General features: G+C 42.1%; 1 protein-coding gene across 4 annotated transcripts in view; it reads left to right on the top strand.

Annotated features, from left to right (window-relative positions):
* Positions 1–200: 200 nt before the first annotated feature.
* The window catches only part of ppp1r9ala (protein phosphatase 1 regulatory subunit 9A-like A), a 29506-nt gene continuing 12331 nt past the window's right edge, over positions 201–17375 (top strand). For all 4 annotated transcript variants that reach the window (XM_030757559.1, XM_030757555.1, XM_030757557.1 and 1 more), the window contains exons 1-2: positions 201–361; positions 868–2888. In XM_030757559.1, coding sequence (XP_030613419.1) covers positions 1020–2888 — 1869 coding nt within the window. In that variant the 5' untranslated portion in view covers positions 201–361; positions 868–1019. The remainder of the gene's footprint in view (positions 362–867; positions 2889–17375) is intronic.

Genomic DNA, 17375 nt, shown 5'->3' with positions numbered 1-17375 from the left:
GAGCTCTCTGACTTTAGGGTGAGCTCGTTCCCACGCCTTTCCCTCACTCCTCCTCGTGTCTGTGGAGAAATAGAGGGGAGGGTGGAGAGAGCGGAGTGGTGGGTTCCGGTTCAGGAATGTGTGCGCGTTCCCGATCACCGTCTGTCCCAGCGGTGTGCCGCGCAGACAGACAGAAGACTCGCGCGCGCGCGCAGCCCCGCGGCAGGTCTGGAAGTGCAAAGAGGAGGCAGGAAAAAAAAAAAAAAAAAGCCGCTGGAGCGGGGAATGATGGCGGTGAGCGAGAAGACGGGACAACTTTGATACCGTAAAACTGAAACGCTGTACGAGCTTTAGGCGTCTAACACGATGAAGCAACAAAGAGGTGAGAAGCTTATAAAGTTTTTCACCTTGGTGTGGTGTATGTTGAACTGTTTGTCGACAACTCGTGCTGGAATTGCCACAATGAATAGTTGAGACTGAGACACCAATGTTCACTCCTATTGAACTGTTGGCCGACTCTCTGAACTTTGTCGCGCTTTTTTAATCAGTGGTTGGCGGTGCCGACAATTCGAGTAATGTTTAACCGGTTGAATTAGTTCAGTATAAGTTCGTAGTTCATTAAAGTGGCTTTAGAGCCTAACAGTGTTGCTGTACCTTAGCGCTAATGCACACAAATGGCTGTTCACGCTAATCTTCCAGTTGCTAGCCAAATGAAGTGAGACAAGTTGCAGATTTACCTGAAAGTACATCTCAGGTTGTTTTGATTTGAAAGTAGAAAGAACTAATTGCGTGCTATTTCTAAAATAGCTAACGTTATCGTTGGCTATGGTGAAATAGTATTGCTCCGTCCATGCACTGATAGATTTTACTCTGCTTTTCTCTCTGTAGGAGACATTGCTGCTTCTGTTTAGTTGAAACAACCGTGCTCCAGAAAATCTCCGCCGGACCCATGGCACTGGTTGCGTAAAGTCACTGTCAAACTCTGTAACTCACTCCAGAGCCGGATTTTAAGAGTTGTGCTGCAGCCGTAAACAAACAAAATGATCAAAGCAGAGAGCAAAGCAGGCGAGAGGAGCCTGAGGAGCGCGTCCCCTCACAGAAATGCATACAAGTCTGACTTCCACGCCATTAAGTGCTCCTTTGATGGGCCGAAGTCCGAGAGCGCCTCCAAGACGTTTGCAAATGGATCCAATGACAACCGGGAGGACTCAAGGGGGAGGCCTTTTGGGACTAGAGTGAACAAGATAAAGAACATATTCCTACAGATGGATGGTCAGCAACAGGAGGGCCAAGAAGGGAAAGTGAATTTAAAGCCTGATGTGTCTCAGGTGTCCCCGACAAAGGTGCAGTTTCCAGTCAACACTCAGAGACTTAACTTCAATAGTCCAGCAAGCCCAGAATTGCAGGTTTTAGACAAAACACCCAAGGGAGAAGATGTTGAGATTGACAAAGTGGCTTTGGCAGAGAAGTTTTCTGTGACCAGAAAACTCTTTGAAAGGGGCATCAAAGAGCACCCTGCAGCTGAGAAGCAATCTCCAAACAGAGTGGTAACTCGTTTGTCACTTGGAAGTGCCTCTGATGAGGGGAAAAGCACGAGAAGAGCATCAGGATGCTCAGAGACCACTAACAAATCGGAGCAAACTTCTTCATCTGCAGTTAAAAATCAGCCAGATGAGAAGGCTGATATTGAGAAACTGCCTCGAGTGTCATTGAATGCGGGGCCCTTGTCAAAGAGGTTGGAGAATTATATAGTTGAGAATGACTCAGAAGACAACAGCACAGTGTCTACTAAACAACACAGTACCACTACACACATACTGCCTACCTCTCCAACAAGGGACAGCTTACATAAACCTACATCTCCTGTTAAAGACGCAGCAGACTCTTGCTCTGATGCCACAAACAAAAAGAGAGACAGCAAACCAGCACCTTTAGGGCCAAGTACTGGGCCAAAACCAACATTTCCAGCTACCAACACAGCATCCAAAACAATTTCTTTGACAACTGATGCCACCCACGCACTTATCTCACCAGAGCAACCAGCCCCAATTAGCCATGGCCACAAGTGCTTGACATCACCTAGTGATGGATTTAGTAGGACATCTGTGGATTGGGATAGAAGCAAGCCACATAGTCCACCCCCAAGGGACACGAAGCAGCCTCTTCCGTCAGCTGGTGGCTTACAGAACGCCAGCAGGGCCAAATACCCTGAAAAAGGCCAGAGTAATGACAGTGTAGTACACAGTCCTATCAGGGACAAGCCTCCCAGTCAGAATTCCTCTCCAGAATCCAAAGGGGTGGGCATGGTACGTGCTGAACTGGTAGTAGTTCAGCATGAGTCCTCGGAGAGCGAGGAGAACGAAGATGAGAAAGTTGAAGATGTGTTTGAGGCTCAGAAGGTGCAACGACCCAAAGATGTGCAGTCAGACCTGAAAAGAACCCTTCCTCCCGAAAAACTGAACTGTACCCCTGCCCATCAGGTCTTATTAAGAGATGACACAAAAGAGGCACAATGGGCTGCAGAGTCTGTGGGTGAAGGTACAGTCCTGGAGGATAATGAGGAAATTGGGCTAAAAGAAGGGAGAAGGGAAGACAATGTACCTGTGAGCCGAGATGGCGAAGGCACACGTGATGTTGATGATGAAACAGCAGCAGAAGAAGAGGGTGAGCTGGAGGAGCAGGTGGGCCAGGGCATACATGATAGAGCTTCTCCAGTAGTATACGGTATTGAGAATGCAGCATTTGTGGATGACAGGGAAGTAGACCAGGCCCTCAGGGAAGAGGACGAGGAAGATGAGGACGATCCGATGTATAGGGAATATGATGACTGTTATGAGGTTCCTGGTTTGTCAGATGAGGATGAGCCTCCCTTAAAAAGGAAAATCAAGTTCTCCACAGATCCCATTCTGGTAAGTATTCTGTGTTATTTGTATCTGAAGCATTGTTGCTCACCTGAGCACCTAAAACAAATTGCGCAGTACCTTCATTATAAACCAGCATTTCACTGACTCAGCAATGGTGTCCTGACCAGGGTGTTTCCCAGAAGACGCAAGACAAATGAGTGTATGCTCAGAATGAATGCTTTTGTTGGGCATGTTGACGTCACAGTTGCTGCGCTGTATCATCAGACAAGCTTTGCCACAGCTCAGAAAATCTAAACCATGTTTCATTTAATCTTAGGCATTATGAAGGCAGGTAGTTTGACAACCTCCTCTCCTAAATTCCCATGAGTAATAGGGGAGAAGTTTGGGGATATGGGGGGTAGTAGTTTTTTTTGGTGATATTTTTGGAAATAATGTTGACTTGGCATAAAAGTGTGCAAGAGTAGAGCTGCAGCTGAACAAGGGCTGCAGGGAGGTAGACACATGAAACTTTAAACTGCATCGTAAGAAATCTTTCTTTTGCTCATTTAGATAGGTCCCCCTCCTGTCATGTATTAAGTGTTGCTGTCATAAGAGATTTTTCATGTCTGTTCAACATGGATGTGAGTGTTTATCCACTTTATACATAGGCTTTTTTTTTAGGTGATCCTAGGTAACCGTAACTCATAACTTAAAAACTACAATTCAGCAATGGTAATAAGGATATAAACCTCAAGTGATAAACAAGAAGACAAAAATCACTTCTTTGATAATAGAAGTCCTACCACTGGACAGTTATAATTAAAATAATTTTTATGTCTTTCTTGTGACTCATGGCATTTCACCCAGGGATCAGGGTTTTTCCTGGCTCAGAAGGCACCTTTAGGTGGTGACTAAGCATTAGTTCATGTACAGTAAAGAATCTGTGACCTTATTAGACTATGCCATTTTCTTGTTATTTCTGACCACTTGATGAGCAAAAATGTCAATTATGCTTGAGCAAAGTCAGTGTCAGTTATTTATATATATATATATATATATATATATATATATATATATATATATATATATATATATATATATATATATATATATATAACTTACATTCATTAAAATACATTTCTGTAGTGTCATTAATTCCGTATATTGTAGAGGTTTGCAGTTTTGTTTTCCAGCTGGTATAATCTTTTTTGGTATTGACACAGATCACCAGTGCAAACATTACCACCGTGTTTTTAGGGGGTGTGGTGGACGTAGAAGTGATTTAGTTATTTTTTTCCTCCCACTGATACTAAACCATCATCATATGTTATCAACATTTCACTGAAACAAGGAAAACTAGTCACACCAGTGCATTTCACACAGCTTGTGAACAGCACAATGTTTATCCAGGCCTTAAAATGTGCTGTTATCTGAGGGTGTGGGGTCCCTGTCCCCATTCCAGTCATCCTGGCAGGGGGTCCTGGGAGAGTGGACCAGAAGCTGACTTGAGTTTGTTTCCCTGAAGGGGACACAAACTGTGTGCCTCATCCGCCCAAAGTGTAGCTATGCCAGAAATAAACGCAGCTTTATAGTAACACAGTACAACAAAACACTGGGCTTCCCCCTCTCTGTCACAGTTCACTTTCTGCAGAAGAGAAATACTTACCAGATTTATATGTAAGTTTATATCAGTGGACATCTGCAGGGCTTGCTCCAGAACACTGTATACAAAAATGTTCAGTGCTGGCATGGCATTTTAGTATGTGAAAAGTATGCATAACTCATGGACAAAACAGTGAGGTGAAGATGATGGTCCTTTTTTCTTCTTTAGGCTGTTCCCTTTAGGGATCATCAGGCTTAATCTAACCCTATCCCTAGCATCCTTCTGTCACACAACCCTCTACATCTGTCCTCCTTCACTACATCTATGAATCTTCTCTGTGGTCTTCCTCTTTTCCTCCTGCCTGGCGGCTCTATATTCAACATCATTTATCCAGTGTATCTACTATCTTTTTTCCTGCACCTGTCCAAGTCATCTCAACCTTGCCTTTCTCATATTTTCTTTATGTATTAATCTGGACATTTGTTTTCTCAACTAACAAATTAGTTCATGAAACAAGAATATTGTATCACCGTTTGCTAGGTCAAAACATTTCTCTGGCATTCTTAGCAATACAAGCTGCATTCTATAGTCAAATCTGGTTTGTTTGTTTGTTTTTGTTTTTGTTTTTTTGGGGGGGCACTAGAACTTTGATATAAATAAGACCTAAAAAGTTTTTTTCGTGGTCCTCTGCAAGTTTTACTTCTACGATACATGCTCCCAGTTTCACATTATGGCTTCATTTACAGCTGAATACAAAGTACTGACATGATCTGGTTCATCCAACCAGAGCGCTGCTCAAATGCCATGTAAATGCACATTATGGATATCCATAGTCTGCGTCAGATGGCAGTCTAGTAAGTATGTACACTTATTCAACTTAGTTATTAGGTTGCCAGTCTAGCAAGTAAGTGTCAGTGGGATAGGTTCCAGCCCCTCCATAACCCTCAGTTGGTTAAGTGGTTAATAAAATGGATGGATGGATTTAAATCATTGATATAAAAATTGATTTCCCTGTTGATTTGCATGCATGTATTAATGTTAGTATGACTCCTTTTTGCTTCAGATATTTGAGGGGAGGCATTTTCTGACAAATACCCATAGACATAAGTTGAAAATGATGCCTGTGCTGTGATTTTTAACTACATTTACAAGTAATGAAAACTCTGAAAGACAGAAGAAACAATCTTACTTTTTTTTTCTCTCAGACTGTGCTGAGACGCTTTCTGGGTGACACTTTTGTGCTGTGTTCTTGTGATAGAGAAGAGATTGCCCGCAGTATTCTCTGTTTTTAACTAGATGATATATAAAATTTTAAGAGTTGCTAAAAGGCCAAGAAAAGTTGCAGAATCTTTTGCTGAAGTTACCAAGATGTCAATAATGACCTGAAATGTGAAATGTATGTGGGAGCTCCCAAGCTGTGATGGTTAATTGTTTTACATTTAAAAACAAACAAAATGAAATGTGTGCATCTAAATTTATAAACTGAAAACCAGACATCTTAGGCAACAAACAAATATGCAAAAAGAGGGATATTCTGTGCAGCCTTACTTAGGACGTTCAGGTATTTGAGGCATGCCTTTTGTTACCTGTACCCAATCAGTGAAAAACTGAACAAATAGGGGAAGGAAATTTCAAAAAAGGAAACCATATTCTTTCTTTTTTCTTTTTGACTTGCATAGATTAATGCACACATTGCATCAAGCTGAAAGAACACAACAACAGTTTGTCAAAACAGCGATATCTCTGAGGATTAAGACCATGCGGCCATGGTTAGGTGGCAAAGATGTTAGACAGTTAAGTCTCACAATTCTCCCACAACAAACATTTCTGCTTGGAAAGCTAAAGCCTCCTGCTAGCACTGCATCATTCTCCACTGTCTGTTAGTCAGAGCTGAGACTGGAACTGAGTGCACTTGAGTTGTAGCTGACTAGGAGAGAGGAAGTTCTTTGTACTCTGGCTCACAACACTCACAACAGTATTAAGTCTCTAAGTAACCTGAGTCTTATTACAGAGGAGGTGTGCTGTGTGGAAGAAAGGTCCTCTTTATGAAGGAAAGACATGTTCAGTGTCAACACAAATCACACTGGTCAGACTTTGAAAAGAAAAATTTGGATGAAGAGATCCAGCAACATAAAATGCCAAATGATTTATTACCAAATCATTTAATGAATACAATACTCAAAATATTGAATGTAAGATGAATAAATCAACTGCAGAGTGTTGGAAATAGCACAGGTAGGACAGTCGGTACAGTTTAGTAGGGCAATGAAATGTTGCTGCTCTCAGTATTTAAGTCTGTGATCCTCTCTTGCTAAATCAGCAGGATAAAACACTGCACTACTATTTTAAAGGTCCCATATCATGAAAATGCATTTCTATAGTGTTATGAGTTTTCCTAAACTTCGGTGTCAAAAGTATGAGTTGTGAACATCTGAAATTTGTTACAGCCAGCATTTTTTCAGCCCCCCCTGCAATAAGAGCACCTCCCAGCTTTACAATACAGTTAGAATTTCCCCCTCTTTTTATGTAGAAAACAGGTAACCAATAGACTAAAACTGACCGCTTATACCAGGGTATCAAAGCATGCTGCTAACACAGATGCTAAACATACTAATGTGGATGGTTGGCAGCACAGTGTATTTCAGCACACTTAAAGATTGCTAGGAGTTTAAATGTAGATTGTATTTTAAGTGGTGTCTGTTAAAATCACAGACTCCGCTCAAAAAGAAAACAGTCATTTTACCTTGCTAATGTGTTGGTATGACTAATATACACACATTAATTCTGAGTCAAACAACAGATTTGCACCGCAACCCAGTGTTTTCCAAGGTAGAAGAAGAAGAAGAAGAAGAAGAAACAGCCTTTATTGTCCCACAGAGGGGAAATTTGGGTGTAACAGCAGCCGCAGTTATTATAAATATAAGTAAAAATATAATAATTCACACTAAGAAAAGAATATAAATATATATAAAATCAACAAACAATATTAACCTTAATACTACTAATAATAACACTATATACAATGTACATGATGTGCCTGTGTGTTGAACCTTAACAGGCCGGACTATTTACAGTATATTATATATTATCCTACATTGTGTAGGCTATTGTGGTTTTTGTTGGGAGCAGTGATGGTTATAAAGTCTTACAGCTACTGGGAGGAAGGATCTACGGTAACGCTCCTTTGTGCATTTAGGATGCAGCAGTCTGTCACTGAAGGAGCTCTCCAGCTCAGCAACAGTTTCATGCATGGGATGGGAGACCTTGTCCATCAGTGATGTTATTTTGGTCAGAGTCCTTCTGTCTCCCACCACCTGCACTGAGTCGAGAGGACATCCTAGGACAGAGCTGGCTTTCCTGATGAGCTTGTCTATCTTCTTCCTCTCAGCTGTAGATAAGCTGCTGCTCCAACATACTGCTGCATAGAAGATGGCTGATGCCACCACAGAGTCATAGAAGGTCTTCAGGAGTGTCCCCTGCACTCCAAAAGACCTCAGCCTTCTCAGCAGGTAGAGTCTGCTCTGACCCTTCCTGTAGAGCGCATCAGTGTTATGAGTCCAGTCCAGTTTATTGTTTAGGTGAACACCCAGGTACTTATAAGAGTCCACTATCTCAATGTCCACTCCCTGGATGTTCACCGGTGTCCGTGTGGTGGGTCTGCGCCTGCGGAAATCCACCACCAGCTCCTTGGTTTTAGCGGCGTTGATCAGGAGGTGGTTCCGCTGGCACCAGTCCACAAAGTCCTGAGTCCACTGTCTGTACTCTGAGTCATCCTCACCTGTGATGAGGCCAACTATGGCAGAGTCGTCAGAGAACTTCTGCAGATGGCAGCGTGGGGAGTTGATGGAGAAGTCTGCAGTGTAGAGGGTGAAGAGGAACGGTGCCAGCACAGTTCCCTGTGGGGCCCCCGTACTGCAGACCAGCCTGTCAGAGACACAGCCCTGTGTCCTCACATACTGTGGGCGGTCAGTGAGGTAGTCCAGTATCCACTCGGAGATGTGGTGGTCCACTCCTGACAGTTCCAGCTTGTCTCTCAGAAGTCCTGGCTGGATGGTGTTAAAAGCACTGGAGAAATCAAAGAACATGATCCTCACAGTGCTTCCAGGCTTCTCCAGGTGGGTCAGAGCTCGGTGCAGGAGGTAGATGATGGCGTCATCCACCCCGATGCCAGGCCGGTAGGCGAACTGCAGCGGGTCCAACGAAGACGACACCATGAGGCGTAGATGGTTGAGGACCAGCCTCTCGAGGGTCTTCATTAGATGCGATGTCAGGGCTACCGGCCTGTAGCTGCTAAGATCCTTTGGATGTTTGGTCTTTGGTACCGGTACCACACAGGAGGTCTTCCACAGTTGTGGTACTTTCCCCAGCTTCAAGCTCAGGTTGAACATGTATCCCATGATGCCACACAGCTGATCTGCGCAGCACCTCAGGAGCCTGGAGCTGATGCCGTCTGGACCAGCAGCCTTTCGCACCTTGATCTTACGTAGCTCCTTCCTCACATGATGAGTTGAGAGGGACAAGATGGAGGTGGGGGGTGGGGGTTGTGAGATGGAGTCCTCAGAAGTGAAGGGGGTGGGTGATGGCTGAGAGCTGAGAGGTGTGAGGTCCCAAGAAGAAGAAAGGTTGGCAGTCATTAAAGATGGTGGGGCTGACAGCAGGGGGGACTGGGCTGGGGGAGGGGTGGGTGGCTGGTCAAACCTGTTAAAGAACTGGTTCAGGTTGTTAACCCACTCTAAGTCTCCCACAATCCTAGGGCTTGGTTTGTGGCCTGAAATTGAGTTCAAACTCCTCCAAACCCCACTGATGTTGCTCTGCTGTAGCTGGTCCTCCATCTTCTTCCTGTAGATGTTTTTTCCATCCCTGATTTTCCTTCTCAGATCCTTCTGCACGGCTCTCAGCTCCTCCTTATTTCCTGATCTAAAGGCTCTCTTCTTCTCCTTCAGGAGAGCCTTTATTTCGGAGTTGATCCAGGGTTTGTTGTTTGAAAAACACCGTACCCTCCTGGTGGGCACAGTGTTTTCCACGCAGAAATTTATGTACTCAGTGATGCAGTCCGTGATGCTGTCGATGTCCTCCCCATGAGGGGCACAAAGCTCTTCCCACACAGTGGAGCTAAAGCAGTCTCTCAGAGCTTCTTCAGTCTCCTCAGACCATTTCTTCACTGTGTGTGTCACAACTGGTTCTCTGTGTACCAAGGGTTTGTACACAGGCTGGAGATGAACCAGGTTGTGATCTGAGCCCCCCAGGGGAGGCAGAGGTGATGAGCTGTATGCCTCCTTGATGTTGGCATACAGTAGATCCAGTGTGTTGGTATTCCTGGTGTGGCAGGTGACATACTGGGTGAAGGTGGGGAGAGTGGAGGACAGGGAGACGTGGTTAAAGTCCCCTGAGATCAGAAAGAGGGCCTGTGGGTGCTGTGTTTGGAGTCTGCTGGTAGTAGCATGGAGGACATCGCAGGCTGCAGCAGCGTTAGCAGAGGGCGGCACATACACAGTTATCACAATAACATGTGAAAACTCCCGAGGAAGATAGTACGGCCTCAAGCTAACAGCGAGCAGTTCAATGTCCTTACTGCAGAGCGTCTCTTTGATGGTTAGATGTCTGGAGTTGCACCATCTATCGTTCACAAACACAGCCAGACCCCCGCCCCTCTTCTTACCACTCTCCTTGGTTCTGTCGGCACGGATCAAATGAAAGCCGTCCATGTTTATGTGTGAGTCCGGGGTTAGCTCGGTTAGCCACGTCTCCGTCAGGCACATGAGGCTGCTCTCCCGGTAGCTCCTTTGATGTCGCGTTAGCGCCGCCAGCTCGTCCACTTTGTTGGGAAGAGATCTCACGTTTCCCATGATGATGGACGGGATGACGGGCCTGTACCTTCTCCTCTGGCAACGACGACCTATGCCCGCACGTCTCCCGCGTCTCTTCCTTCTCAGTTCGCGGGGAATATCGAGTCGTTCAGCAGGAGTAGGCACAGCGGAGCTCCCGATGGAGAACAGCTGGTCCCGAGAGTAAACAATAGGAGTGTGGCCACTCTCGCAGTCTCCAAACATAAACACCATAAAAAGGGTAAAAATCAAAAACAAAGTTTTCCAGAAAAAAGTCTGCTCCATCATGGGGAAAAAGAGCAGAAGATACAGAAACACAAAAACACATCTAATACTAAACAAAATGAGAAAAAACACGAAATGAGTGCGGAGCTGCTGAAACTGGCTGCCTGCTCGCGCGGCGCCGGAAGCGGAAGGTAAAAGGAGTTTTTGTTGGGTTTCTTTTTTTTTTTTTTTTCTGTAGTCTGGCAGCTTTAATAAAAGAACTAACATTGTTGTCTAATGCAACTAATGTAATTATTAGCTTTGAAAATTGCATAGAGGTCCAATATCAAGGGAAAATGAAATGCTGACCATGAATTGTGGAAACTTTTTTTTTATTTATTGTAACCAGTAGAGAAGAATAGGGTGTTACTGAGTTAATGCTGTACTGTGTGTTTAATTGCAGCTAAACTCAGCTGGCTTTCTGTTAGCCATTTCCAGCTGAATTCACAATAAGTCTGTTTTTATGGACAATTTTTTGTTGCTGTTGTCAGACAACTGAAGAAGAATGAAATGTTGACATTAACATAGCCTATTAACTACAGGGAAAACCGCCAAAACACTCGAGCCGTTTACCAAGCCGTTGCTCTGCACTGCTGACGTCCAGGTTTTGTTACCGTGACACTGTCTGACAAAGTCTACATGCAGACGTTATAAACCACAACTGTGCTGAGAATACCACAGTATTTAAAAGTAAAATGATTGCTCAGAGAGCTCGCACTGGCTGCTTTTCACTGTCACTAACAGATCTCTTCCTGAAAGGGGCAGGTACTGCAGCTGTTTGGTTCGATTTAAAGCTACAGACACTGAACCAGACCAATACTAATGTCTTAGAGTGAAACAATTTGGGACCTTTAACTTTTATATCATCTTTCTAGTGGCAATATAATGTCCTGTGTAACTGCAAATAAATGTGGGCCTGTAATTTTAGGATGTCTGAGCATGCCCTTAATCATAATCTCCTTTTCTAAACAAGGAAATGCCTATAGACCACTAAACAATCTTTGTTTAGCACTGTATCTTTGCATAAACTGGATTTCCTATTCTCCCTGAACACTAGTAGAGCAAAATACGAAGAATGATCAAATTAACTCAAATAAACTCTCGGTTGTAGGTGTATTATCTGAGGATAAAGACTGCAAAGTCACTTTTGCTGCATTTATTTTCAGTATCTGACAAAAGTATCATGGGTTTTGTGTGTTGTGTTGCTGTGATGGTATTCATAAGTAGCTCCTAACTCAAATGTCTGAAACTAGGATCTGCACCTGCTGCCATTTGCAGAGTCACAGGAAGTACTACTAGCAGTTATTGGTCAAGTGACTGTATTGTCCTTTCTCAAACACACAGGGTGTGGTTAAGGATTGTACAGTTCATAGTCACGGAGCTCATCTTTCTTTGTTTGCACTGTTGATGATTACACTGTCCACACTGGTTGCTGTCCAAGCGTGCACGTCCTTTTATCGGTTTGGCTTACCATATACCCACAGGAAAGCTTTTGTTTGGTGTCTGTAGACATTTCAACGGTCAGGCAGAGCATAGTTTAACAACTTTAAAATGGAGTCAAAAAGCAGGAGTGTCATACATTCCCTGTGGTGTCTCAGTAGAATTGTTTTTTGGGGGGGGGGTTGCATTTTTGCTTTTTTTTTTTTAAATTGGAGCAGGGTAGAAACCTTGCCCTTTTTACATGGCTAGCAAAAAGGAAAAGGAGTGTTCCACATTTGGATGCTGCCCTCTGTAGCCAATCCATCCCATAGTTATGCTTTCCATTTCCTAAATAAGCTGTGTCTTTTGCTGAGGAATGTGTCTGTGTCCCACCCTCATCCAACAAATGGAGAGGATCCGAGTTTGCTCCAGCCACCTGGACTGGTGGGTGACTCTGACAAGACAGGGCAGAATACTAATGCAGTCAGCTCAATGCTGTTCATTAAACAGCTTGGCATTGGATGAGTCTTGATTGTGATGGCCTTAAGCAGTTTCATTATCCCATTACAGACCACCACATTAGTAGATCCTGTGAATTTTTACTCTACGATAACAGTAGTTTTCAGAAGCGCTTGCTGGACAAATGTAGTTTTTGTGTGCCATTTATAAACAAACCTGTTCAACCTGTTCATGTTTGTGTTCCTTTTGGAAATTTGATTCTGTTGTGGCACTGTGCGCTTGTCAGACTCCACCTCTTCCTGCTTTAGATTTTTACACTTTAAAGTCTAAAAAAGGCCAACTTAAACTTTATGTGACTTGCAGTCAATTACTGTGAACTCTATAAAGTGTTTATCTTCTTTTTTTTTTTTTTTTTTTTTTTTTTTTTTTTTTTTTTTTTTTGGGGAGCATGCACACAGGAAGTAGTAGATATATATTTTGTTATGTTTGCTGGTGCATTTATCCAGGATCACAGAACAGGGCCCCTTGCCTTTTTTTTCCTAATTACTCTCTGATCTGTGCCAGACCGCCACCCCTGCCCCAGCTAGCTCTCACAGCATGTTTTGATTTTTCTTTTTGTAGGTCTGCTTACATTATGAGCTCCCCAAATCAGTGGTCAGCCCTTGTTTTTTGCACTGGCAAGAGATTTCTCTGGTTTGACTTTTCCTCACAGCTGCTGACTCATTTCCCACACTGGTATTCTGTTGTGTGGAGGGAAAGATGGAAAGGATTTCAGTTTGGGTGTGGGCATGTATCCATCTGTGCATGTGAGCCCACATGGAGAGGACAGACCACTTCAATTTTGGAAGTTGTTGAGATATCACACATGTTGCTGAACGCTAGGGTATTAGAAGATATGGAAAACTATAGATGTATACTTAATGAAGTATTTCTTTTCTCAGTAGTCTACTTATCCCTACAGAACTGGTGATTAATTAAAGGAACAATTTGAGGGCAGAAACAACAAAACTTAATCAGCATTATAGTTTTGTATTTTCTAATTTTAGTTATGTAGGTACACAATATTGCTTCAGTTAGTGTTAAGTTTTATCTCAAGTCTAATTTTAAGTTAACTGTAATGTTTTTTCACACCTAGTTTGTAGCTTTTAGGTGAGTTTTAGTCTTAACCCTGCATGTGATGCACCGCTAAGCGATGACAAAATGTAAACAGACTACAGTGTGCAGAGATTTTGGTCATTGTCTTAAACCCACCCCATATTACACAAACAGCTGTGATTGGCCCAGCACAGGCAGCCCTGTGTGGAAATCTGTTTGAACGGGAGGGGGACCAGAGCAAATGAAACACGAGCTCTTGGATTTGTCTGGTTCCCATGCTCACTAAATACTTTGTTCTGTATAAACTTGAAGGAAGATTTTTTTTTTTGTTTTTTTTAGTTATTCCTTTCTCTGGTTTCTCGTACTTGTTGGAGTCAGTTGTCTGGTCAACAATTGTGTGTTTACATTTTAAGCCCTTACTGCATTTGACACATTCTGCTCATCAAGTGGAAATCCATTTATCTGTCTGATATGGAAACAGTGAGTTGTGTGTAATAGTGTTTTTGTAAAGGGAGAGGGTAATAAAGAGATTTTTTTTTTGTTGTTTTTTTTCTTTCTTGCAAAGAAGACAGTGGTTGAGTGATTAGGTTTTTGCAGAGAGCAGGACATTGTTTGAAGAAGGCCCAGGAGTCCATGGCAACAGGGAAGTCAGATATGAGAGATCAGGGAAAGGTACAGGGAAGAAACCACGCTGCTCTTCAGCTAATGCTACAGACCAATGCTTACTGTACTCTGTTAACCTACATACAACCTTCAATTACCAAGTTTTTAAAGTATAAACTAAAAAGTAGCTTTTATCCTCACTGAAAAGTTTTCCTGCTCTAGTTCTGTGAATCCATTTTAAGTGCGAAAATTAAAAGCTGATAAGCTTTGTCAGTTCTATTTATAGACTGTCAGACTTGCAGTATTAGTAGGGCACATGTTTGAGTGGCTTGTTGACTATTTAAAATGTTGTAATCTTAAACAGTATGCATAGAGACATTGCTTTTGTGTGATGTAGATGAAAACCCCTCTGACTTAAGAAAAGCACATTATCAATTGTTTGGGGAGGGGACACAGGAATATTGATTTTTATGCCTGCAATAACATTATTCCAGTAAAGGGTTTGAAATGGTAGAAACACTTGGGTTTGATGGAGGACTGAGGCCCCATGGGTAGCATTTCATTGAATAATCAGCAGTGTCTAAAGTTACTTTATTTGGATTGATGCCACACGCAGTTTAACGTACTATATGCGCATTTTGTTTCCTAGATAACGCAGTCTAGATCCCTTCAGACATACTCACTTTTCTGTTGATATAAAGTGACTGCAAATGTTATCTTCACATCTGAATGCACACCTTTCTTTAACAGTTGCTGAGGTACTCAAATTACATCCGACCAAATAACATTAATGTATCACTTTTGACACAGTACAAGTCAGAAGGCATATATGCAGATTAGTGATTAGAAAGATACAAAATATGACTGTGCATGTCTCCCTTGTTGTTTGTGAGTTGCTCACCTCACTAAAACACGTGGTTATTTTGGAGAATACCCAGTAATAACAACAGAGAAAAACTGGGCTGCTAACTCCAACACTTTTGGTGTGAGACGCCTGTCTCATGGTCTCAAAAACGAATCATATATAGGTCTTTTGCATAACACTGCAGGTTTCATCAGTCTGTTAAAGTAACCAAACTTTTCATTAAAAGTTCATTCAGAACTTTCATGTTGATGTTCCTTTGTGGCTTCATTCTCAGATATGAGCACAGCATTGACATCACGGGTCCCAGCGCTCGGGCAATATGTACTATGCAAGAGATTTGACGGTACATGAAGAGATGTATATAATTCATCAGATTAGTTTTTTTGGATAGTTACTTTGATATTGAGAGAAACTGCTTACTGTATTCATGTGGCTGCATACTAATTTTAGTAAAATGTAATAAACTGATCAGACAAGTGTTAAACAGTTGCTTATGAATGACAGCTGAACTGAAGTACACAGTGTGATCTGCTGTCAGATCCTGACAGGGATATTATGAGTAATAATGAAGTTTCTGCATGTATGTAATAAACTCCAAAGAATGACTTCTAGGAACTTGGATCTATGCCTGTACATTTCCAAAGCAGGAGAATTCTGTACATTATCGCACAACAGTAGTAATTTCTTGAAGTACTTATAATAGATTATCCCCAGTGCTGAGACAGGGTCTAACAGGAAATGACTGTCCAGCACTGTCGTAGTTATGTCTGAATGAAGCCGTGAGGAACATTAAAGTAAAGGTGGCCTTTGTCTGAATGCCCTCTCTGTAACAGACTGCTGAAGCAAGCAATGACAGGCATTCCGTGTTTCCACTTTGATGATAATCAGTGGGATGTTGTAAAACAGAAATAGTTGTAGTAATTCACTTTGACAGATTTAACAGAACTCTTAGTGAGTTATTCTGGAAACTTACTATCAGCACTGTTTTGGGCTTTATCCAAAGGCTACATAGTGAGGAGAAGGAAAGATGGAGGAAGGATGAGATTGTCTGCAGTTGATTCCTCAAGTCTTGACATGCTGCAGGATCTTGACCTCAAAGGAAATGTTTACTTGATTGCATCATTTAATCTCATGGTAATTGTCTCAATCAGTCACAGTCTAATTCTATAGTCATAGTAACTGCTGGGTTTTTTGTTTGTTTTTTAATTATACTATATTATTGGCCATAATAACTCAAATAAATTTTTATAAACCTTTTTTTGAGTAAATTAATGATTTTGTTTTTAATTTACAACCCTAATTCCAAAAAATTCTGGGTACACTGTGTTAAAAAAACAAAACAAACATGGCAGTGGTTTGCTGATCTCATAAACCCACATTCACAGGAGAACATAGAAAACAAAACAAATATTTAAACAGAAAAGACGGTGGCATTTCTGGATCATGTTCACATATGGCTTCTACTTTGCATGATAGAGCTTTAACCTGCATTTTTGAATGGCATGGTGAACTTCAATGATTTCTGGAAGTATTCCTGACTCATGCAGTGATTTCCATGACAGAATCATGCCTGTTTTTAATTTAGCGCTGTCTGAGGGCCCAAAGATCAGTCATCCAGTATTGACTTATCAGCCTTATTGGTCTTGTTCCTAAATCAAATCTAAAAAAAAAACAAAAAAAAACTCAGCAACTTATAAGATTCGAAAATCATGGTCTTCTGGGTTTTTTTTTTTTTTTTTTAAATACACAGCATCCCAACTTTTGTGAATGGGGTTTGTACTGCATTGATCTGCAGACAGAGTATGTGACCCAGAATCTGCCAACTGTGCATTCCTTTTATTAGATTATTGGCTCATTGGTCTGTGTGAATCGCACCTCAGCCACTTCCTTTCTGCCCCCTTCAATCACACAGCAGTAATCATAAAACAGCCTGTCAAGTTTTTTTCTGCTTTTTTTTTTTTTCCTTCTATAGCAGTTCTCCTGTTTTCCTAATGTCTGCAAGGAAAATGAATAAATATGAGCAATTTTCAGTATCCCTGCATTTTTTTGTGTTTATACATATTTTACCTGCAGCTCAAGTCATTCTCATTCTCCTCTGTTTAGTTTCAGAGGCAACTCTTGTTTTGCTCCATCAAATTAGTAAGCCTGCTCTTCACTAAATGCTACTATTTCCTAGCCATGTGCACAAATCATCAGCATGTTTACCTTTAATTCAGTCAGCGACACCTGTACGGATGCACTTTCAAACATTGATGACAGCATCATCATGACCACCAGATTAAGACTAACGATGACCAAGCGGGGGGTTTATCTTACCAACCCACTGTTGGGTTCATCCCCATAATCGGGCATTAGCCTCTAGATGCAGTCTGCTAAACTATAATCTACTTTTTTTCCCCCAACTGTAGTATTATATTTCT

Source organism: Archocentrus centrarchus, chromosome 21, assembly GCF_007364275.1.
Source record: "Archocentrus centrarchus isolate MPI-CPG fArcCen1 chromosome 21, fArcCen1, whole genome shotgun sequence".
NCBI lineage: Eukaryota > Metazoa > Chordata > Actinopteri > Cichliformes > Cichlidae > Archocentrus > Archocentrus centrarchus.
The sequence above is the reverse complement of the archived record's forward strand: the minus strand, read 5'-3'. Positions and strand labels throughout refer to the sequence as shown.